This window comes from Aulonocara sp. 'chitande type north' Nkhata Bay, linkage group LG10 (assembly GCF_057382095.1).
Source record: "Aulonocara sp. 'chitande type north' Nkhata Bay isolate Kocher_YH1m ecotype deep benthic linkage group LG10, A_spYH_male_GT1.1, whole genome shotgun sequence".
Lineage (NCBI taxonomy): Eukaryota > Metazoa > Chordata > Actinopteri > Cichliformes > Cichlidae > Aulonocara > Aulonocara sp. 'chitande type north' Nkhata Bay.
This window is the reverse complement of record NC_141353.1, coordinates 11,526,083-11,549,486: the sequence shown is the minus strand read 5'-3', so window position 1 is coordinate 11,549,486 and position 23,404 is coordinate 11,526,083. Positions and strand designations below refer to the sequence as shown.

General features: G+C 41.3%; 1 protein-coding gene across 2 annotated transcripts in view; it reads left to right on the top strand.

Annotated features, from left to right (window-relative positions):
- Positions 1 to 869: 869 nt before the first annotated feature.
- Positions 870 to 23,404, top strand: part of LOC147320341 (rho GTPase-activating protein 7) — a 107,791-nt gene continuing 85,256 nt past the window's right edge. The window contains exon 1 of one of the 2 annotated variants that reach the window (XM_086308246.1): positions 870 to 1,105. In XM_086308246.1, the coding sequence (XP_086164372.1) occupies positions 985 to 1,105 (121 nt within the window). In that variant the 5' untranslated portion in view covers positions 870 to 984. The remainder of the gene's footprint in view (positions 1,106 to 23,404) is intronic. The other variant, XM_086308245.1, reaches the window with a different exon arrangement.

Below are 23,404 nucleotides of genomic sequence, written 5' to 3'. Positions count from 1 at the left end.
TGCTTATTTGTACTATAGTTTCATTTCAGAGTGCAATGAGACATTAAACTGCACAACTTCCAATAAAAAATGGAAAAATTGGGGCTCAAAGTTGCTCAAAGCTCATGTGAGAAAAGTCTGACAAGTCGATCCTTACATCATTCCAAACAAGTCCAAGTCGGCCTCGTCTCTGAAAGCTGTTCCTTAAACAACAGCCTCCCTTCAAAGCTTTAAAGTTGCTTTTACACAACTGAGACCAAGCTGCCACCACGAAGAGGCCTGATAATGAAATATTCAGAGTGTGTGCGGCAGTGCAGTGTCTCGCAGTGTGCATGGAAGTGTTTGTGTTTATAATGCGAGTGTGTCTGCTTCCTTTTGCGTGCGTGTTTATACTGCTGATGCCTTTAACCCAGGTTAGATGTCATTTCCTCCCTTCAGGCCGGCCAAATCCTTTAATTTCTGACACAAGCACGCACACACAAAAGATAAATACTTCTCATTCTCGCTCTGCCTCGCACACACACGGACACTCTGTAATCATTCGCTTATCTTTCAGCTACACACACACACTCAAAATTGCACTGATATTTTTGTGAGGATCTTCGCTGACATATTACATCCCCTTGCCCCATAAACAAATTCTTAACTCTCAAAACACCCTTTGAAGGCTTGTCCCAAACTTTGAACCGTCCCAAACATCCTGACTTTATGAATTTGGCTCTCACAAAGATAGATGTACCCACACACTTAACTTTCTGAGTGTGGAGCTGTAGGGAGGGAAAGGGCTGTGCTGTTTCACAAATTGCATGCAGACTTTTTGCATCAAGTGTCAGCCCCCCCTGCCTCCTCTTCTACCTCCTCCTCCTTCCTTACTTTGCTGAACTCTTAAGTGAAACACACCCTCCGCATGAGCCGTGACAGAGTGAACGCTGCCCGCATGGATTAGAAACTGTCCAGAAACACAGGTTTCTCACTGGGAATATGTGACTGTCGAACGTGTGGAATATGGCTCAGCACACGACGGTAAAATCTCAGCTGCGGAGATCTTTCAGCGAGCATGTCAAAGACTCCACCAACAAGGCTTGGGATGTCTTCTGGAGGGGTGTGAGGGAGAGGCGGCTGTGGGGTGAGTTGGGATTCGATGTGGGTGAAGATTATTTAGCTGGAAAAAAGCAGTTTATGCAAGGTTGCAGAAGTGTTTTGGTGAAAGTGTTTTGTGCAACTCAGCATGGTGAAGGAAACTGATATTAGGGAAGGGAGGTATAGTTAAAATCATTCGTCTGTTTCCAGTTGAGATGCTGTGCAGAAGGTGAATTAAATCAAAAACAACTGAACCCTAGAGTCCAGTCGCAAAGTTTTAAATTAGCAATGTCATTGTTTTTCTGCTCATCTTGAATTCAAAGCAAGGAATGCATTTCAAAAAAGTTGGATTAGGAGCAACAAAAGAGTGAAAATTTCATGCTTAAAAGCATAAAACACCTGGTGGAACATGCTGCTTTTCACTGAAGTTCACTGGCAACAAGTCAGGAGAATGAGTGGGTATAAAAGGAGCCTCCAGGAGGCGATGGCGATGGTTTCAGCTCTCTGTGGAAGAGTGTGTGGTGAAGAAGTTCAGTAAGTTAAGTTCCACTGATGCTAAATGAAGCATAACATCCAGGCTTTGTTTTATTTAGGCAAAGTTATGCTTAATTCAGCAACATCGTCATTAAACAGTCAGCAGCACTGGCTTTTATCAGTCCAGACCACGAATCACCATGTGACAACATTTGGATCATTATGTGACAAAAAAAACTACACAATCGTTGTTGGAACAAAATCAAAAGCTAAGACGTTTTTCAGAGTCATCTGCAGATGTTTCTGGAAATTCCAGTGCATCTCTGAAGCAGTTGTGATTCACACACTCTTCATTTACAGAGGCAGTGCTGAAGTGAGTCAGAGCCCAGTTTGATGGGAGATGTGATCAGAAAGCATTACCTGACTGGCATTTGGCCAATCCCACACTCAGTCACCTTCTCATACACCTGTCTGGACTAGTTGGTGTTTTTAGCTCAGTCTGTTCACTCTTTACCCAAAGAAAGCCTGCTAGGAGCAGTCTTTGAAGCTCTTTTGTGAGCTGAGTGGTTTCAGGCCTGCTGATAATAGAAAGTGACTGGATTTGCATCAGAAGTTGGGGAGGGTGGTCTCTGCTTGTGCAGCTGGAAAAACCCTGAAAAGTATTCTTGTGTTCATCAAACTTGTCTTTGGTGATATAAACTGAGGTGTCGAGACTCATCAAATGTTGTCTTTATGGGTGCAAAGTCCTGTTGGGTTCCTTTGCTCATGTGTTTCTGTGTCGTGGATTCTTTACCTTGTTTTTTATTTTGGAGGATGACGTTGCGGGGACACAAATCTGGTGAGTGGTCCAGACTGTGAGTGAAGACTGTCTGTGTAGGAAAAATCGAGTAAAACTCGGGATATCACATTGGAGGATGAATTCATGGTGCACAACGAACAACAAGAGACTGTTGAGCTGGTTCGTTATCTCACTCCTCACCTGATGCCCTGGCTTCAGGTTTGGATGCTGTGATCTCTACAACTGGAAACTACTAAGAACTCCTCGGTTGTAGCTGAACAGCTAATCTGTTATCGTAAGCCAGGAAAAATCTCTTTCTAGATGACAAAACAAGGTTCGTTAAAGAAAAGTTCAACTAAAATTGTGCACGAGTTTTGCAAATTGCAATAACAGATAATATGTACACTATAAATTTAATCAAGAGCTGCAAGAACGTATGATACAGAAGGCATTGTAAGTTAGTTTCTAAGGTGTTGCTCTGGCTTTTCCTCATCTTCGAGTAACTTTGCTGGTGTCTTCAATCGAGGTATTTCAATTATTTCTGTTTGGTTCATGCAGAGACACACTACGTGTTGTTCTGGGGCTCTGACTCCAGTGAATTTTGTGAATTTTGAGCAACTGACACTTTATTTCCAGCATGCTGGTGAATTTGAATCAGCATCAGATTATGCTGATTCAAATTCTGGGACTAAAGAACGCCAAGATCTGAAGCATCGTTGTCCCGCTGGTTATCGTTTTCAAACGCATGTGTGCTAAATGCTGGCATCATGAAATCTACACCTTTGCCTTTAAAAGCTATGAATAATAAAATCCATGGACCGTATCATAACATGGTGGTCAGCTGCTGCTTCCTGCTGCCCATCATAGACAGTCCCATGAAGCCACTAGCATGCGAGCTGCAGCTGTGACTGATTGTGGTTTCACGTCTCATTGAAGCTGAGTGTTTTCCCGCGGCTGTTTCGCGCTGCGAGGCAAACTCGCCGGGTGATACTCGGGGTGCTAAACGGAGCTCTCGGTTTTCGAGGAATCCCAGCGTGGCGTCCGCAGTGAGAACTTGAAAGCTCTCTCCATCTGAGAGGTCAGGGGCAGCATTTCAGCACGCTTAACACAAAGCAGGTTTTAATGGATCCGTCAGCCCGCGGAGAAAATATCACGCGGTCGAGCCAAAGCTGGGTTGGTCTCATTTTCCTGGAGGCCGTTTGTGTGTGGGCTTGTTAGGTGAGCCTGTGACTAAAAGGTTAATTCACTGAAGTAGCTGGGAAAATGTCAAGGTGACCCCCGAGCGTGACTCTTCGCCTCCACCTGCTGCGCCCTGTGTGCTCCACTCTCAGGTGTAAATGTGAATGTAAAGCAGGATGCTGTGAAATACCAGCGCTGGCAAAAAAAAAGAGAGCTTCAAAGGACTTTCAGTGCTAAAGTGAGAAGTTGAGAATGGAATAATATTTTCTGCTGTGTGCATATGGATGGATTATGAAACCGAGCTCCTCCGGGCAAGACCTCCACACTGCAGAAAAGACAAAGCAGCTCATGCAGTTGTCTTTTTGTCTCCAGCTCTGTGTCTTGCAGGTGTTTTGTGAGTCCTGCTGGTGATTTGACATCTGTTTGCAGTGTTTTCCGTAGACATTTTTATTCCATCCTTCAGTAATTTTCTGCCTTTTGTTGTTATTCGTCTTTGATGATAGTATATCATTTCATTTTTGGTCATTTCCTGTCCTATTTTGGTTATTTTTGCATTTCTTTCTGGGCTGTTGTGCAGTTATTTTAGTGGTTTAAACATTACCTGGACAAACAAAGGGTTGCTGGTTCGATTCTATCCAGAGGTTGTGTGTCAGAAAGAGCCAAAAGACAGTTGTAAAACTCTTCTGAATCAAACATGTAGATCTGCGCTCTGTGAAGGAAGCAGGAAATGTAGCTTTTCATTATTTCTTAATGGTATTTTATAAACAATGGTAACCCAGGGATGTCTTTGTGAGAAGGAAACTCCACCAAAATAAAAGTACCAGCTGTTTCTTTCTAAGCTTTCACACCAGCACCAGGCTGACACTTTTCTATCAAAGCGAATGGTAGAAAAGTGAAACCGTGAAGCAGTTTTCATATGTTGGTTTCACAGGATTATATTCATACTGGCTCAAAAAGATTTTTTTTCAATAGGAGCAAAAATGGAAATGCTTTTGAGGATCACAAATTCTTCAAACTGATCCATTGTTAGCGTTATTTAAATTTTGTCCGTAGCATTTGGAAAGAACACTTTCATGTGGGCGTGCTTTGGAGCCCTGATTGGATTTTTTTATACATGTCCTCATTGTGACTTTGTACAGAGCCCCGCAAGGGGCATAGGAGAAAAAAAATTAAGATGAACTTTTGCGCAAATGTTTTGGCCGCATCCTTCAGAGGGCGCCAGCTCGAAGCCGACCGGGAGGTCGAAGCACGATGTGCCGGGAGTGCGGCGTCCCCCCGGCTGTAGTGGGCCTCGACCTAAAGTTAGCTTCGAGATGGTGGGTAACAGACGTCTCCGAAAACATCGGAGCACTTTTACAAATATGTGATGTCTTGATAAACCGAGCAGATACTTGAAGTTTACACAGCTACATTCACGCCTGAAAATAGCTTCAACGTTTATTTTGTGACCCAGAAAACATAAGATTGAAACTAAGTAGCTGCCACCATTGTTAGAAATGACTTGGCTGGGCCGCGCTATGAATTCTGGGATAGGTTGGGTCACGAAGGATACACCGACTCAGCTTTCAAATGCGACCTGCGAAGGATACAGTGTATTTTGCGAGATCATGCAAAAGTTCATCTTAATTTTTTTTTCTCCCATGTCCCTGGCAGGGCTCCGTAACTGTGCAATTCTAACTTTTGTGCAAAATCTGAGACAATCAGAAACAATTAACATATAAAACACCAGCTTGCCTCTACTAAAACACATATTGTGTGAGTTTTCCTGAATCTGAACACCACGTTAATGTGGCGCCACAGAACTGCCACATTAATCAGAAACACACAAGATAGAAATATACACACATTCCCACTGACCCCAGTCTCCTGTCATAACATGTAACTGTGGCCTCATTTTGGAAGAAGTGGAGAAATGAAACGGTGTGTGTTGATCCAAACAGCGGGGAGTTCGATATGATACAGATCAGCAGGCTGCAGAGGACGAGGCCGGTCTCTGAGCTCAGAAGCTTTTAATGACAACGCTGCAAGAGCTACCTGCAGGTCTTCAAATAAACGTGAAAGTTGAGTAATCCTAGTGATGCATATTAACACCTGTGTGTGTGTGTGTGTGTGTGTGTGTGTGTGTGTGTGTGTGTGTGTGTGTGTGTGTGTGTGTGTGTTCTGACAGCTGGTTTGGGTTTTCTAGTGAGAACAGATACCTGGCTCCAGCTGTGTGTACACTTACATCAGTGTGTGTGTGTTTCTGGATCAGATCAACAAATGACGTTAGAAGGGTTGTGCTCACTGATTGGCTGAGAGAGAGATTATGTAATGCTGTGGTTCAGATCCCTGTAGCACACACATTCACACACAGCTGAGAGAAAAGCAGCTACAAAAAGTTTGGGTAATGGCTCAGTCACAGGGTATAGGAACATAAGACGGCAGCCTTCTGGTGATGAGAGAGAAAATCTGAGTTTGCCTGGTGACTGTATCGTTTTTTTGTTTTTTTTATGGTGGTTCAGAGGTTGAGTGTGCAACACCCTCAACCTGTTGGCAACCACTTTCAATCAAGAAGGAGAGGAAACTTTCAATTGCTCTATTAGGTCACCTAGTTCACAGCTGTCTCGACACAATAGTGACTGACTTCAGTCGCTCTCAGACAGACTGTCAAACATTACAAATATCTACAGCCTGATTGCCAACACAGACCAATGACTCTGAGTCAGTCTGTGCTATTAGCACAGACTGCGATGTGTCTCTTTGCTATAGAGGACTTAACTCAACTGTTGCCAAATGTAAAAGTGCAAGGCTCCTTAGCACCAATGACATTGCACTGATAAATCATCATCCTTCAGCAACTGAAGCACAATTTCTGTTTCAAATCTGTAAGGGCTCCATCTGGACTCTAAAAGTAAAAAATGTATGTGAATTAGTGAGTCACAGTGTGAATGCAATTTCCAACATGTACCCATTTGATTTCAAACTGATTGTAGAGTAACCATATATTATTGTCATTTTGAGATACTTAGCAACTTACTGCCATCTTTAGTGATATTAAAGTCAGTGAAGATGGAATCTGACTGGTCCCTGTCTTTGAACCAACCCTTTGAAAGGCAGCAAGAATACATTTAGATTTTATTTTTGTTTGTTTGTTTTGGCTACGTTTTGTTTTGTTTGTTTTGTTTTTTGTTTTGTTTTTTATTTAAACTGTTGAGCAGCTGAGGATAGACATGAAACAATTAAATGTTGCTGCCAAAAAGGTGGTTTATTAAAATATTATTACTCACAAAAAATACTTAAAAGTAATGTCATTTAATGTTACAAACAGCTAGCTAACTGACACTTCCACTCATCAATTCAATTCAATTCAATTCAATTCAATTCAATTCAATTTTATTTATATAGCACCAAATCACAACAAAAGTCGCCTCAAGGCGCTTCATAGATACAGAGAAAAACCCAACAATCATATGACCCCCTATGAGCAAGCACTTTGGCAACAGTGGGAAGGAAAAACTCCCTTTTCACAGGAAGAAACCTCCGGCAGAACCAGGCTCAGGAGGGGCGGGGCCATCTGCTGCGACCGATTGGGGTGAGAGAAGGAAGATAGGATAAAGACATGCTGTGGAAGAGAGACAGAGGTTAATAACAGATATGATTCAATGCAGAGAGGTCTATTAATACATAGTGAGTGAGAAAGGTGACTGGAAAGGAAAAACTCAATGCATCATGGGAATCCCCCGGCAGCCTACGTCTATTGCAGCATAACTAAGGGAGGATTCAGGGTCACCTGGTCCAGCCCTAACTATATGCTTTAGCATAAAGGAAAGTTTGAAGCCTAATCTTAAAAGTAGAGATTGTGTCTGTCTCCCGAATCCAAACTGGAAGCTGGTTCCACAGAAGAGGGGTCTGAAAACTGAAGGCTCTGCCTCCCATTCTACTTTAAATACTCTAGGAACAACAAGTAGGCCTGCAGTGTGAGAGCGAAGTGCTCTAATAGGGTGATATGGTACTACAAGGTCATTAAGATAAGATGGGGCCTGATTATTTAAGACCTTGTATGTGAGGAGCAGGACTTTGAATTCAATTCTGGATTTAACAGGAAGCCAATGAAGGGAAGCCAAAACAGGAGAAATATGCTCATCACTTACTAGACAGCTGCCAATAATTTAGCCACACTATAGAGCAGACAAAAGTGTGTAACATTCATAAAATTATTTGAAAATTGCCAAAAAGCTTTTGAGATTGTCCAGCTTTTGAGCTAACTAGCTAAATGTTTGTATTAGCAGGTGTTCTAGTGTTAGCTAGCATAAGTCAGAAAGAAACATGGCTCAGGGTTAGACTTGATTTCGTAAAACAAACAAACCCCTTCATGAATTGATTGCCCCGCTGATGTCACTTATAGTAATCCTCCAATAGCTACATTTCCATTTGGTTTCACAGGCTCCAGATAGAACTGGCTAATGTTAGCTTATCTGCTAACGTGAATAAGCTGTTTGATACCCAGTGTAGCATATAGCTGCTAACCTCATTGTTTCTATCTAACAACACGTCAGTTTAGAGGTTTTGTTTGTTTGTCAGTATGTTTCGTTTGTGTTGGAACGCTGTAAACTAGTCATTTAGTGATGTTAATGGTTAATGCATAGAGCTGGGCGATATGAGATTTTTTCATATCACGATATGTTTTTTTCATTTCAGGCGATAACGATATCTATCACGATATAAGCCAAATAACTATATTTGTAAGATTTAAATGTGCCGTTGCTCACAAGTAAAATGTGAAATAATCAGCAGCTTGTTTTTATTTAAATATTTATTTCCCATAATAAGTTCAACAGGGTAGATGTACTTAAGGAACATGAGACTTTTTCAGATAAATAAAGGCAAATATTGCAAACTACACAAAAGGCAGCCGCTAAAGCGTTTAAGTTTCAAAATAGAACAAACGAAACAGACTAAATTGTCAATTCCACTTAGAAACAAAATATTAATTCTAAAAATAAATCTTAGTTTGTTTTACAGAAGAACAGACAAAACTGACTAACTTTTGTCAGTATCAAATAAACTGAGAACTAAAAGGAAATTCTCAATCTCTCCTTGTTGTATAGCTGAGCTTTTCAAACAGTTTTAACAGTTACTTTAGTCTGACAAAAGCCGAATGACGAATTAGCGCTTCCAGTCAGAGACTGAGGCTACGTCCACACGTACACGGGTATTTTTGAAAACTGAGATTTTCCGTTTTCGTTTTAAAAAATAATCCCGTCCACACATAAAGGCAGAAATGAAGGAAAACGCTGCTATGAACATGCCAAAGCAGCAGGTGGCGCTAGATTCCTAACCGTGCAGAAATGTTGGCCAATCAGAAGTCTAGAAGCCTCGGTGGGAAAAAGTAAACAAAGCTGGGGCATAGAAGCAGAACCGAGTCGTATGTGTGGAGGGACAGTAACTGTGTGTATATGTAAGCATTTAAACACTGCAGAGAGTAGAATTAACAGTATTGTAGAAATTCATTTCACCGAAACAATAACGTGGTGCACAGTGTGACACATGCACCAGTTTATTGTATTTCCAGACTTGCTTTCGGCACATTTACAGTGCACGCTACTCTGTTTTTGTCAGACTTGAAATAGCCGAAATACCTTCACACTATGGAACTTCTATGGCTCTTCCGTTCGACAATCTCTCCGGCATTGGAACCATCATCTGTTTTCTCTTCGGTCACGCTCGGTTGATTTTTCTAGTCGGCACACTCATTTCCTCCATTACGCGCTGGCTGCTTCCCAAACAAACACACGTGCGGCTTGGCACTTGTGCTGTACGTAACAAGTCACGCGACATGACGCTGCGGCTGTGATTGGTTCGGCTCTGCGCTGCTTAATTTGGATTGGCTGACCTTTTTTTTTTTTTTTTTTTTTTTTTTAAGAGGACAAGAGCGGCGAGGTCTATCGCGATAGCTTAATTTCTCTATCGAGTAAAAGTTATATCGCGATACATATCGTTATCGTTCTATCGCCCAGCTCTATTAATGCAGGTGCCTGCAGATTCATGTCCATGGAGAATTTGAGTGCTTAAAAACCTCTTATAATCGTGTGGATTCAACTCATCTTCTGTATTTTATGCAAACATTATGATTAAAAGAACATGATGAGTAACTGTTGTATTTTAGGCAAAACCATTATATTTCGCTCAACCTAATCCAGTTTCTTTTACTACTTAAACTTAACCAGAGAACATATCTTGGATTAATAATATCTCCCACCTCCACCAACCTCTCCAACCTCTAAATTTCAACTTTTTCATCTTTTAAAATTGTAAATCACTAAATATAAAGAGTGAAAATTGTCATGATGGACACGGAAAAGGTGGCACAGCAACACAAATTAACGAATTTGAGGTTCTGACTACTGCCTATAGACTAGATCTGTCCACACACCAATCACTTTAATTCAATTCAATGTCAATTAAATTTAAGTTAGTCCGACTAATTTTCCTGCCAAGCAAAATTAGCAAGCTTCCTTTTTTCCATCTTACCTAAATTTTGCCAAAGCTGAAATATTTTCACTTGAACAAATGCTCATTTGCCATGTTCGCATCATTTGAGAAAACCTAATTACATACAGCACCACACAAAACGCTTTGCTTTAGATTTGGTGAAATTTTGGCTCTCTATGACATCATAGAGATCCAAAGGTGTAAAAAAAATTGTGTAAAGCTGCTGTTTAGAGGACTTATTATTTGTATATGTTTGTTTTGGGTGGGGGGTTTTGGGTTTTTTTTAATTTGTATATGACAGAAAATAAGGACAATTCTAAAAGGTCCAGTTGAGAGTTTAGGTTTTGTCGTCATTTCCATGTTTTCACTGTGGGCGGCTTAATCAGTATTTGAAGACAGACATGAGAAATGCTTGATGGATTACTAATTCTCCCCACAAAGCGTACTTTTAATTTTGGCTTGCTCGCTTTGGGATCAATTTGCCACCAATGGAGAAAAAAATAATCACAAAAAAGCGTAAATTTCCGTCCTTGCATTTTTTTCTTTCCGATGAAGCCGTAGAAGCTTCTGCTCTCCATTTGCATAAACAGACAGCAAATTATACAGTGATTTTACAGTTAAATAGCCTTGCATAATGAAGTGGTTCTTGAGGATAAAGATGATTAAAACTGAAAATGAGAAAGCAGAGAGTCACCGAGGCTCTGAGCCAAAAGTGATGGGGGAATCGATGTGAAGGCTGGTGTTTGTTCTGCGATCAGAGACGGGCCAAACTAAACAGCCGAGTGGGGGAAACTGGGGTGAGAACCTGGGTGACACGCACACACCGAAACAAAACACAAACTTCCCCTTCATGTCTCTGCAGGCTTGACAATAAGAGGATAACACACACAGGGTGACACACACTCTTTATAATCAGCTTTCAGACACACACACACACAGTTTTGTTTTTTGCAGCTTGTGTGGTAAATGGATCTGTTTTGGGGCAAAAGGAGCAGCATGACTGCAGAAAAAGGGCATGTGTGTTTCATCATCTGTCTCTGAGCGGCGGCAGGACGTGACGAAGAGCGTGTGTGATGGAACGAACTGCAGGGTTTAAAACACAGGAGACAAAGAAATAACAAACACACTGTACTCTCCCACAGTTTGAAGGCTCAGTCATGGCAGCACTGCTGACACACAAAACAGTGGACACAAATCAGTCCTTTCCCTCGACGAGGTCCGTGCCCTGCCGGCTCAAGTTCACGCAGTTCTTTGGTTAATCGTCCATGGGGCATCACACACTGAATCATTATTTTAAATAAAAGAGACAAAAAAAGCTTAATGATTTATCAGTTTGCATCCTGTTTGATCTACAGCAGCCATTCTTAAAATCAAGAGTGCTGCGACCCACACAAAAACCAGAAAATTCCACACGGCCCACTTAATCTTAAATCTACATCTAATCAACATAAATGAGAGTTTATTTAACTTAAACAATGTTATTCAAAAATTATAAACAACGTAGGCTGTTTTAAGGCCAGTGTGTGACCCACCACGGGGAAGCAAACATCAGTATTAGATCAGTAAATTTAGGTCAGAGTAATGAGCAGCATCACAAACTGACCACTTCTATTACCAGTCTGAATTCACGTTTATATTAAAATAAATGCATACATTTATATAAATGCAACTGCACATCCTCATTTCAAACTGAATTTCTGTTATTACTGCAACCCACCTGCAGTACCTTCACAGCCCACCAGGGGGGCTACCACTTCACTAAGGTTTAGCGCACCTGTCGATACATTTAAGAAACCAAGCAAAAAGAATGAGGCTGCCAGCGTCTCACATTTACATTGAAGGTGGTTTTTGGCATCAGCGTCTTGACACTCCTGATTTATTACAATCTGCCTGACCGAGCGTCTTCAACGTTTGATAAGACGCTCTGCAACATGCTGCAGTTCTGTCTCCTTTATTTTCAACCATGACTCTTGTTCTCTCCAGCTTTTTGTTGACTCTTGTCATGTGCAACACATATATGAACTTTAAAAAACCCACAGTGTAGCTACAGCCAACAACCTCACTGAGACTTCACTGTGGACTTTTAAAAGCTTTTCCATAGTGAGTAATCAACATATTTGTAACTAATATCGTGCTGAAGATGTGCATGAATTTGGTCCATTTTCAGACCCTCAGCATTAACTTCTGTGACCTTAAGTTCCTCTCCTAAGGTGTTTATATCAGTCTAATTATAGCAGTGTAGCTAGCTAGCATGTAGGAGACCAGTATATGCCAAGTAGCCAGACTTCGCTAGCTGTCCAAACATCGCTGATATTTGTGGGGCAAGATGTCAATTTCATGTTTGCACCTTGTTAAACTCCAATCATAATGTATATTTTTTTATGCACCTACCAGTGAGAGTGCAGGATACCAGTGATTGACATATGACATTGCCTAGGCAACCAGAGCCCAAAATCTCCACTTGTGACCGACTATCAGGTTCAAAATGACGAGAACGAAGCAAATTACTCCCTGTGTGGATGCAGCTGTAGTAGGTCAACGCTCTCTGCACATTATGGGTCATTATGTCCCTGTTGTGGAAAACACAGGGACTTAACGAGTGCCATTTATTTGATGTTATCCTTAATAAGCTTTATATTTCTAATGCTTTGCATTCAGGTAGCTGCTTGGTGTGTACAGTGTTAGGTGCATGGAGTATGAGGGTGAAGTCAAAGTGGTGAGAAGTCTTAGCTGCAGCTGTGTCAGGGAAGAGCTATGCTCACCACAGAGACAAAGAAATCTCTTTGAGATTGTTCGCTTTCATAAACGCATCGGATGTCTGTTGTCATCGCTGCCTGGGTTTCATCAGTGGTATTACCTCATCCTCAATGCCTTCCTTCACTCCGTCTTTTTTCCTTTCCCTCGCTCTGCTTTGCTCTTTTCCTCTCCATGTGCTGCCTCCGCTCTTCTCCTCTTTCCTCTGTTTGCCGTCACTCCGGCTGCATTCATACGACGGACTCTGGAGAGTACCGAGCTGTGTCTGTGTGTGTTCGATGGGCTTTTTGCCATTCAGATGGAGCCTACGCTACACTTAAAAAACCTTTCCAGATGTGCAGTGGGGGCACAAAAACTCCAGCTGGAATAAAAGAGTCAAGGATTCAGATTTCAGGTTTCTCGACTCCAACATCCACAAAGAGAATATTTGAAAATTGTCTTATTTACTGATAGGTTTCCCATCTGCAATTTTCCCCTCACAGTTCATGAATATTTTAACGTATGAAGCCCTCTGAATCATTTTTATCAGAAAAAGTTTGATTTATGAAGATGCAATCTTCATGTGGGGGAAGATGAGAATAAGGAGGAGGCAGGTCTTCCTGTTCAGAATGAGAATGATGGACTTTCTATTTGAAGCTGAAAAGAAAATGTCAGGAGAGGCAACAAAGTGGTCGAGTTTGCGGAGCTATTCAGGGAGCCTGTTAACACCGCCATCGACCGCATCTTCTTCTGTGAGTTAAACCTAATGGTTTCAGGGCCAATCACAGAGAGCTTTGTGTTTTTAAACCTTTAAGTTAGTCCAATGAATGACTGATGAGTCGGTGAAGAAAAAGCAGGACATTCAAGAGTTGGGAGTTTACTTTTGACTCTTCACACAAAAAAGCAGCAAAGATGGACGATTTTTCAGTCGCTCGGCTCTGCATTAGGGAGGAGGACGGCTCGGCGTGGCAGCAAGCGCCGTACCACCTGGTTTAGTTACTTATTGCAAAGGTTTGGATCGAAATGCTCAATGAGCCGATTCACATTCACCCATGTTGGATGCAGAGGAATGAAATTTTCATGCGCTACGTCCATCAACGCTCGCATCAAGTAGCAGCTTGACTGCGGTTAAATTCCAAAATTAAGTAATTTCCCTGAAAACAGTATGCACTGGTCTGATTGCAATGCACCACTCTGTTGATTTCTATTAGGACCTAATAAAAATCAAATGAATGAGCTACTGGAAGCTAGAAAACTCAATAAAAACATCCTCGCAGTATTTTAGGTGGCTGCAGTGTGGCTCCTAATGAAGAGATTCAAGGTTGAATTTGAAGGTTCATATTTACTGCCCTGAATTCATATGTCAGTCTTATAAAAACTAAAAATCATCATAGCAATGACCTTGACATGTTGTGTACTGCCTTTAATCAAAAACCACTCTCTCTCGTTTGCAGCCTCTCGCAACTTCAGCTTGAGTTCAGTCAATAGGATCAAAAACTCTTCACTCTGTTTCCGCACCGTGAAGAAAAACCTGTTCCCATTAAAAGCCACGTTTTCAAAGTTCGATGATTACAGTGCTCAAACCTCTTTAACCAGCTTTTTAAACACTGAAACATGATGGCATACAGAAAATTTGATTTTTAAATTAAGATTAATTATTAAATTGAAAACCCACAATTTGGAACCAGTAGTCTGAATATTTCAAATAAATGTTTTCTCTAACCCTATAATTCTCCTGTCATCACATCTTGTGACCTGTTTCTTTCCTTCTGGGATATTTTAAGGACTAAAATGTGCGCTGCTGTAAGGTGGTACCAGCATTCCTAGAGGTAGCACAGCTGGTATTTTCCCCATTTTCCTGCCACAGATTTCAGTGTCGAGAGATTAAATGAAATGTTCCCTTCCATCTGTGCTCAACCTTTTAGTGTTTTTGTTGCTTTGCTTTATCTCTCAGAAATGACAAATCACTCTAATGCTGCTGTCATAATAACACGTACTGCTGCAAACTCAACACTGCAACCATATTTTTAATGCATGAGGTATCAAACATAGAGCACAGTTAAAGTTAAAGCAAATATTCTGACAAGCCAATAGAGAAGCCAATCGACTGCTTTGTGGGTCATACATAGTTAAGAGGCCAGTTCGTGTCTCCATCATCATCTAACTATTTTTCAATCAAGACTAAACATCAAGAAAAGATGGTCAGCTGGTTGTTTTGAATGGAGAAAACAAAGTGCGTTTTGGTAAACTTTTAAAGGTCCTAATACCGATTGATAATTACTAGAAAGCAGATCAAACATCCAGGGTACCACTGCTTGTGTTGGACTGAAAAGTAAAGGAAAGTCAGACACAGGTTAAAGTCCAACAAAAAAGGTTTTTTTTTTAACCCAGAAAACAAACTTGGTTAAATTATACTAAAGATCTAAATCTTGGGCCCATAAAAGAGGTCAAAGTAACAGAACTCTACTCAAAAGTTGGTAACAAACAAACTGATCTACCTAAATAAGACTTAAACTTAAATACAGCCCACAAAAAGGGGTAGAATGCACAAAAACGTAGCTGAAACTAACATAACAAATTCCATTTCCCCCCCATGATCCAGAGTTGTGGTATGACCCAGTTTACAGGTCTCCATGTAGCCTTGCTCCGCCCCTTTTCCCACCTATTAGCTCATCAACCAAGGGACTGGGAGCAGCTGCCACTGAGAAAACAAAGGAAAATTAAATAATACACTAAAACTAACTAAAATCTATGCACTTATTTTATGTGATCGTATAAGTAAGTTAATTATAAACCAAACCAGTTTGCATTTCCCTGTAAATTAAATCCTTTATTTAAAGTGTTGTGTTATGTATAAGTCTATTGTAGCACTGTGATGTTTGACAGATATTACCCAATATATGTGGCTGTAACTGCAGCCATCACACCCTGGCTAGAGAAAAGAGCAGTGGAAAGTAATTTTGATGTGTTATGATGTAAATCGTTTGGGCGCCTTTTTGATTTAAATAAAGATGTGGGCCAATTAGATCATTTGTTATTATGTAACCTGGCCAATCAGCAATGATTTCCCAGCGACCCTTGCTGTTGACCTTGGTCTGACGTGGTCCGTCGCAGGAAGGCACGAACCTCATCAAGTGTGGAAAATCTAACTGGTTAGAAGGAAAATGTCAGAAGTGGCACGACAGAAAGTCAGCTAGCCACTAAGCTAACGGCTACAGTAGAGAAAACCCCATAAGCTGTGTCCCAAAACTTAGGCCGCATCCTTCGGAAAACCCGTCCTTCGCGGTCTACGTGGGTCGGGTCCTTCGAAGACCCAGAAGGCCGGAAGTGCGAGGCTGTGAATCGGGTCGGTCTCGCCTTCAGATTTGCGTCACCAGCTGTCTTGGTGGAGTTTAATAAACTCATCCATCTGCTCCTCCCTAAAATATAACAGGACACTGGAGCAAATTCTCGACCATCGCACACTTCTGTTTGATCAGTTTGCTGTTTGACGTTTATTCAGCTGTGTGAAAACTATAACTTTGCTCTCAGCCAAACCGATTTACTCAGGAACAAATAAAACACTGATAAAGCCAAACAACAACAAGTCTGACACGGACCAGCAAACTGTACTATGCAAATTATGCCACAAACCGGCCCCCACCCGTGACACTTGGAGTGATTGTAAAATTGCTGTGGTTTTTAACAGAGCTTTAATGTGCTGAAAGTATCAGATGGATGTTGTACTAGTTAAGTTAGGAGGGATCAAAAATGCTGAGATTGTTTAAAATTACTGCATTATTTAATGTACCACTATTTTAGGATTTTCCCCTTAAAGATGTGGCAATGCAAACACCTTTTGCGTCCTCCCCTTGCATGCACACTTGCCGGGCATATTTTCTATTTAGAATTTGATATAAATGTTTTCACATTTCAGGCCACTCAATATTTGCCTCCAAGAACCGAGCCGGCAGCCAGTTGGCGGGTTTGACGAGATGGAAAAAAAACTGCTCTCTGCATCTCTCGCCACAATGAAATTCAATGTAAAGCACCTGCGGTTGTATTAAAGCAGCAGAGGGACACAGCTTTGAAAGGACAGCAGAATGAAAAGAAGAAAATACGCTTTCAGCAAAAGCCAGAGTCCCATATTCCACAATATTTATTGAGTTGGATTTATTATCTTGGAGGAAATGTGCTTTAGTTGTTTCCAAAGAGAGCAGAGAGGCGAGGAGGAGGCGGCCACCTGAGAGCCACAGAAAGGCCCAAAATGGCTGCTTTTCTCATCATCTCTCAGCAGATTTTCAGAGAGGCAGGGTGTGGCAGTAAACCAGGGCACAGCCGAGGAAAATGGCTTATCTGAAATGATTCTGCTATCCTGGAACAGCAGGGTGTCCTGTGGCTTAGAGAGTGAGTTTGTCAAAGGTACAACAGACTCTTCATCTTGTGGCAGCAATAGTTTCGCCCGTTTCGGTGCAGCTTTTACTCACCTTCTCATTCCACAACCTTAAAATCTAGTTTCTGTCTTATTGGATTTGAGAGTCATTCTGTGGCGCTGAAGTCAGAGTCATGGAGGTGCTATGAAAACACTGTATCAACCCCTGTTTTGCCATCAAACTTATAAGCTTGTTATAAGAGCCTCACATAAAAAATAAGGGTTTTTTTTATTATTTCTGGGAAACTTAATGTCATCCAGGTTAGAATAACCAGAAACCCAGGAAATCTTGCACTAACTCCAGCCTTCGTTCTAAAGCTGGTGAACTCGATCGGTGAATATCGAGCCGTTTGCTGCTGACAAACTTGCACAATCCTGGTGCATTAGTGTATTGTGTGTTCTGTGATGTTGGATTGCGGAAGACTTTGGCCTTTAGCTCAGCATTAGTGAAGTAAAGTTTATTTATACAGCACATTTAAGTATAACAGAAGTTGAGTGTTTATGCTGAACAACACACGATAAAATAGCAAAACGGTAGAAAACATAACAATATAATTGTAAATAAAAGTAACATCCTATACTGTTCATATACCTTTTCATGATTTCACTTCCTGCCTTTTATTTCGATTATGCTGCACTATCCATAAACATCGTCACTTTTCTGCACTCCCTTAAGGCTGAAGAACTCTAAAAAAATTATTACTTCTATATTTCCCATCATTTTTATATTTTACTGTTAGCTGACGATGAGCAGTGGTGGATGAATGTATGGAGCTATTCATTCATAAAGGAATAAAATAAGTGAAACATTTGAAAGTGTTTCCCAAAAAACTATTTCGCCAAAAATGTTACCAAATAGCATTAAATGGATCAATATTACTTCTGCATTTGTTTAAGATAAGCTCAGTTTAGATATGTTTTATTCATGTATTCTGTTCAATTTTGAATATTGAAATATTGAATCATATTCTATAAAATCATATATTTTTCCGTATGGCTTTCAAGTTAGGACCATGTACCACTGAAAAAAGAGCTCTGAAAAACAAGCTAACACCTGTTTTTTATTTTTTAAACAAACATACTACAATACAGTAATTAAAAAAATCACAGCTGAATTAAAGGGTTTAAGCCATGTATGACAGTATCTATGGGAGATTATAAAAAAAATGTTTCAGTGGTGCCAAAAAAGTTAAAGGTCCCTGGTTTGAGAAGGAGGGTTTTGTCAGGATGGGTATCTGCCATAGAAATCTGCCAAATCACATATGCAGGACTCACTGTAGCGAAGCCTTGTGAGTCAGGCAGCAGTGGAAGTAGCTTTCTGGGCCAACTGGAGTTAAGGCTGCTTCCAGAGACAATAGTCAACTGTGGCCACAAGATGTCACTAAGTTTAGAGGATGGTCTGCACAGGCAACAAGAGAAGCTTAAGTGACAGAATACTGTTTGAGATGAAAGGAGAGAAGATCGGTTTAATTTTTAGATTTCACTGAGTAAGCAGTGCTTGGCCTGACAGAAACCCACCACATCAGTGGGGCTGGCCTTTCCAGACAGTTTGGACTTTTAAAGTTTAGGTTATTTTAAAAAAACAAATTCAGTGTAAAAGCTAGCTGGAACCATTAACATCTATCAGTTAGCTAACCTAAGCATTCACCGTGGTGTATAAATTGATAACATGTCTTAAGGACAACCCTTGGAAGCATTTAAAAGTGCTGTCACTGCCTCTAACATCGTCCGATACACTGCTCAGCACTTTTCATAGTTAAATGTAGCTCAAAGTTTTCCACAGAGTCACTGAAGTTGATTAAGACGGAACAAGCGCAGACAATAATTAGCTGGATGGAAAAAACCACTGGGCAATTAAAACTCAATAAGTTGTTATTTCACCTGTCAAAGCTTATCATCCTGTGATGTTCGGGCTTTGTAAGCTGATTAGCTTTTCTTGTTATTCCTCCTGTATGTTGTTGTGCTTCCTACTGAAGGCCTGATATGATTCGTGATCGTTCTCACATTCACATAATGTTGGGGTTGTGAGCCTCGGTTATTTTATGCTGTGTTTTTGTAGCTGTTGTTTCACATTGAGAAAATGCCTCTACCTGACTAAGTGTTATGTTCATTTTCATATCTCTGAAAACTCCCAGGATACAGTCATCATTTGGGTATCTGTGGCTGAATAACTTTCCATTCAGTTTCCCAGGGGGAGAAAAAAATCTGTTTATTTACTTCTTGAAGGAGGACGCATGATAACAGCGCAGGCGGGTTGGTTGGGACAATTGAGCACAGCGGCATTGTGCTGCTGAGACGGATGGGAGCGAGTCACCTCGCAGTGTTGTCCCCAGACGGACCTCATTTTCTCTTCTGCTCGAGTTAGCACATTCACACTCACTGCTGGCTGAGACGCTTCAATCTTAGAAAAACTGTTTTTCTTATGCAACAGCTTTTTAAGACGTGGGTTTGAACACAGGAGCTGGATGAATTTGCTTAATTCTCTGTTGGTTATGTTGTCAGACCAAGTGGGTAAGATATTGATTTTATTTTGAAGTCTGTGATGCTTTTCATTCTTTTCTCGAGACTTTGCTCACCTACCACTTTACAGTATTTGGTACACTTTGCTAGTACTGGCTCGGACCCCCTTTTCCCTTTTTTACCCCTCAACAGTTATAAAAGGCTGATGGGGTAAAAAAGTCACCCAGCCGGGTGGGCTGGCAGCATAAACACCTGCGTTTATGAATAACCCAAGAACAAGATTTAAATTGAATCCAGAGGTATATCTACTAAAAATCTTGAACAAGTTCAAATCCTAGTAACCTCAAGGTCAGAGGTCAAGTTTTCTGAAAATCTTGTGAATGCAATAAGTCAAGAACAAGTCGAAATGGGATTGATGGGTGTATCTCCTTGCAGAATAAGGGAAGCACTTGCAGCCACCAGTATTTTTTTCCTTTAGAACTGAGTTAAATGTTCATGGCATCGATTCAACAAGGTGCTGGAAACATTCCTCCGAGATTTTGGTCCATGATGTAAACCCTGTTACACCAAATTCCAAAGGTTCTCTGTTGGACTGAGATCTGGTGACTGTGGAGGCCATTTCAGTACAGTGAACTTGTTTTCATGATCAAGACACCAGCAGATTTGAGCTGTGAGATATAGGGTGTTGTCCCGCTGGAAGCAGCCAATGTGGACATCAGGCATTTTTCAGTCTTCTACGGTCCCGCTTCAGTGAGCCCATGTAAATTATAGCCTCGGTTTCCTGTTCTTAGCTGACAGGAGTGTGGTTGTGCTTTCAGAGATGCTCTTTGCATAGCTTGGTTGTAACAAGTGATCATTTGACTGATGAGAAGGCATCTTCTCCCAGAGAACTGCCACTCTCTGGGTAGTTTCCCTTCTTCAGACCATTCTCTACAATACCTACAAGGTTGGCTCTGTGGGAAAATCCCAGGAGATCAGCTTTTTGTGAAATACTCAGACCAGGCTGTCTTAGCACCAACAGCCATGCCACATTAAAAGTCACTTAAATCACCTTTGTTACCCATTCTGATGCTCAGTTTGAACTTCAGCTACAGGTGAACCTGGAGTTTTGGAAAAATTAAAAAATAGCCTCAGGCTCATCCCATACTGAGCTGGGATGGAGGAGGGTTGCAAAGTTTAAATAGTAGACCCAGAATGAGATTTGCCAGTAAGATGAGAAGGAGCCATCAGTTAATGTGTGCTGGCTGTGCAATCAGGTGATGTGCAGGGATGCAGCCGACTTTGAGTTTGCCAATATTAGGTTAAATATACGAGTCCAGCTTTGTCTTTATTTCATCTCGACCACCGTTTGTCCAGATTGGGGTGTGAAGGCAGCAGCTGAAAAACACAGGTGCTTTTACTCCCTCCAGATCTTCCTGAGGGGAATCTAAGGGCTCCACAAAGCTCCAGCGTATCCTTTGGGAAACATCCGGGTGGCAGATGACCCACCTACCTCGTTTAGCTTTTTCACCTCGAAAGAGCAACAACTCTATTCTGAGCTCTTCGCCCTGTTCCCAGGTGTTGGTCCACAGTCCCAGTGGAGAGAAGTCATTTCTCTGCCACCTGCATTTGTGAACTTTCGATTACTACCAAGAGCTTCTTGACCCTGGGTGAAGACAGGAAAACATCAAGTGCTAATTTCAAACCTTTGTTTTGGAATTAGCACCTGAGGATTAACATCTTCTGGCGCTGTTGCAGATGAGGCTGCAGTCTCCCTTTCTCCTGTCTACCTTCACTCATGAACAAGCATGAACTCCTTCAACTCTCTCCCAGGTTCCTGAGGCCAAGATGCTGTTTTCTCCCAAAGTACCATCTCCCATCAAAGCTGTAACCTTCTGTAAATGGTCCATTTTTGGTACTGAGAAAAGTTTGGTAGTGTGTAAGCTGGAGTTTAAAAAATAAAATTGGAAGTTGCTTCATTCACAGAAACTGTGATCTTAGATAAAGTGGATGGCTGGGTCGTGCTTGTCTTCTCAAAGTGACGTTAAAGTACTTTATTAAAAGAGTCCAACAGAGGATTCTGACCTTCATCTCTTTCAGTCATTCTGACAGTATACTCTGACCAAAATCTCGTCAACTCCTTCACAGTACACATGCTCACATCTTTCTTATCTGGGTGCACAGCTCTCCAGCATCCCAACAGTCAACACAAAACGAGTCCATTTCAACAGACTCTCAGCTCAGCCTTTAATGAAACAGACTGGCTGGAAAAAAAGTTGCAGCTTTCTGCAGGTATTCAAAAAGTTCACCGGTTCATGGAGAAGTACTTAGAGCTTGAAAGGATTAAAGCACCACATTAAATACAGCAAAGTACTGGGTTACATCCCATATATCCACCATAGCCACAATATCTTTGTTAGTGAGTTTAGGTTTATAACATCTTTACGTCTGTGTGTACGCAGTTTGAGATTTTATGTCTTTCTTTGCAAAACGTCTCCGTAATGGCAATGTGGGTCTCACAGTTCTTCAGCAGAAACTATAAACAGTTACTGAAATGACTGTCAGTCATCAATTTGATGCTAATATTCAAATCAGAGGGTAAATCTTCATCATTCGGATAATTCCTGTGTTAATCCTTAAAAGTGCCAAGTTCGATTACTTTGAGATGCAAAATAAAGTATTTTGTCCTTAAAGGTTAACGTTAGCTCTGCCCTGTCCTGTAATATCACATATTTGAGTTTTTGATGTAAATTCTGTCCATCCGACTGTCTTAAACTCCTCTGCCTTAGACTGCAGCTGGTGTTTAACCACGCAAACCAAGGTGATGGAGTTGGACTCCACCTGCAGGATGAGGGATTCGGCAGAGAGGCAACGCTACAGTCACACCAGAGAAAACAGTGGTTGGAGACCACAGCATGACCAAAATTAGTGCAATAGGGTGCAATGCATTTACAATTTTGCAACTGTTCAAATGTTGTGGCCTTTAAACCGACATTGGTTCATCAAGACGAATCAAAATGCATTCAGTCTGCCGTCACTCTGCAATGTAATGTGATCAGGTTAGCAGTTGCATGCACTCTGTTTGTGATAATATGGCAATTAACTGTAGCAAATCTGCAAAAATCACAGACGTGTTGCTGTGCATTTGTTGAAATCTGTTGACATTTATGTACTTTACATTAAGCAGAAATTCATGAACTACTTAGATTTGAGTCCAGCTAGAACAGGGGTAGGCAACTCCAGGCCTCGAGTGCCGGTGTCCTGGAGGTTTTAGATGTGTCCATGATCCATCACAGCTGATTTAAAGGGCTAAATGACTCCTCAGCATTTCTTGAAGTTCTCCAGAGGTCTGGTAATGAACTAATCATTTGATTCAGGTGTGTTAACCCAGGGTGGGATCTAAAACCTGCAGGACACCGGCACTCGAGGCCTGGAGTTACCTACCCCTGAGCTAGAAGCTCACAGGTTTAACACAGAAATTCCTCCACAAATCGGGCCATGGTTGCTGCAGGACAGCGTTTAAGTGTTCATCGGTTATGCTCATCAGACTGATCAAACTATGTTGGCTATATAATATATGCGTCTGTCAAACGGTCTGAGGGTGGTTGCAGTCAGTCCGAGTCAGACTGTGATCGTTGGAGACAGGTTGCCTCCCACCAGGTGGCCTCTGCCATCATCTTAAGATGGGCATGAGGTTGACAAACTGGAAAATAGATGCCAGAATGAGGCAGCTCTCAGGTGGACTGTCAGATCGCTCTCCCTCAGTAGTCTTGCATCTGAATTCTCAGTTCAATTCAATTTTATTTATATAGCGCCAAATCACAACAAAAGTCGCCTCAAGGCGCTTCATAGATACAGAG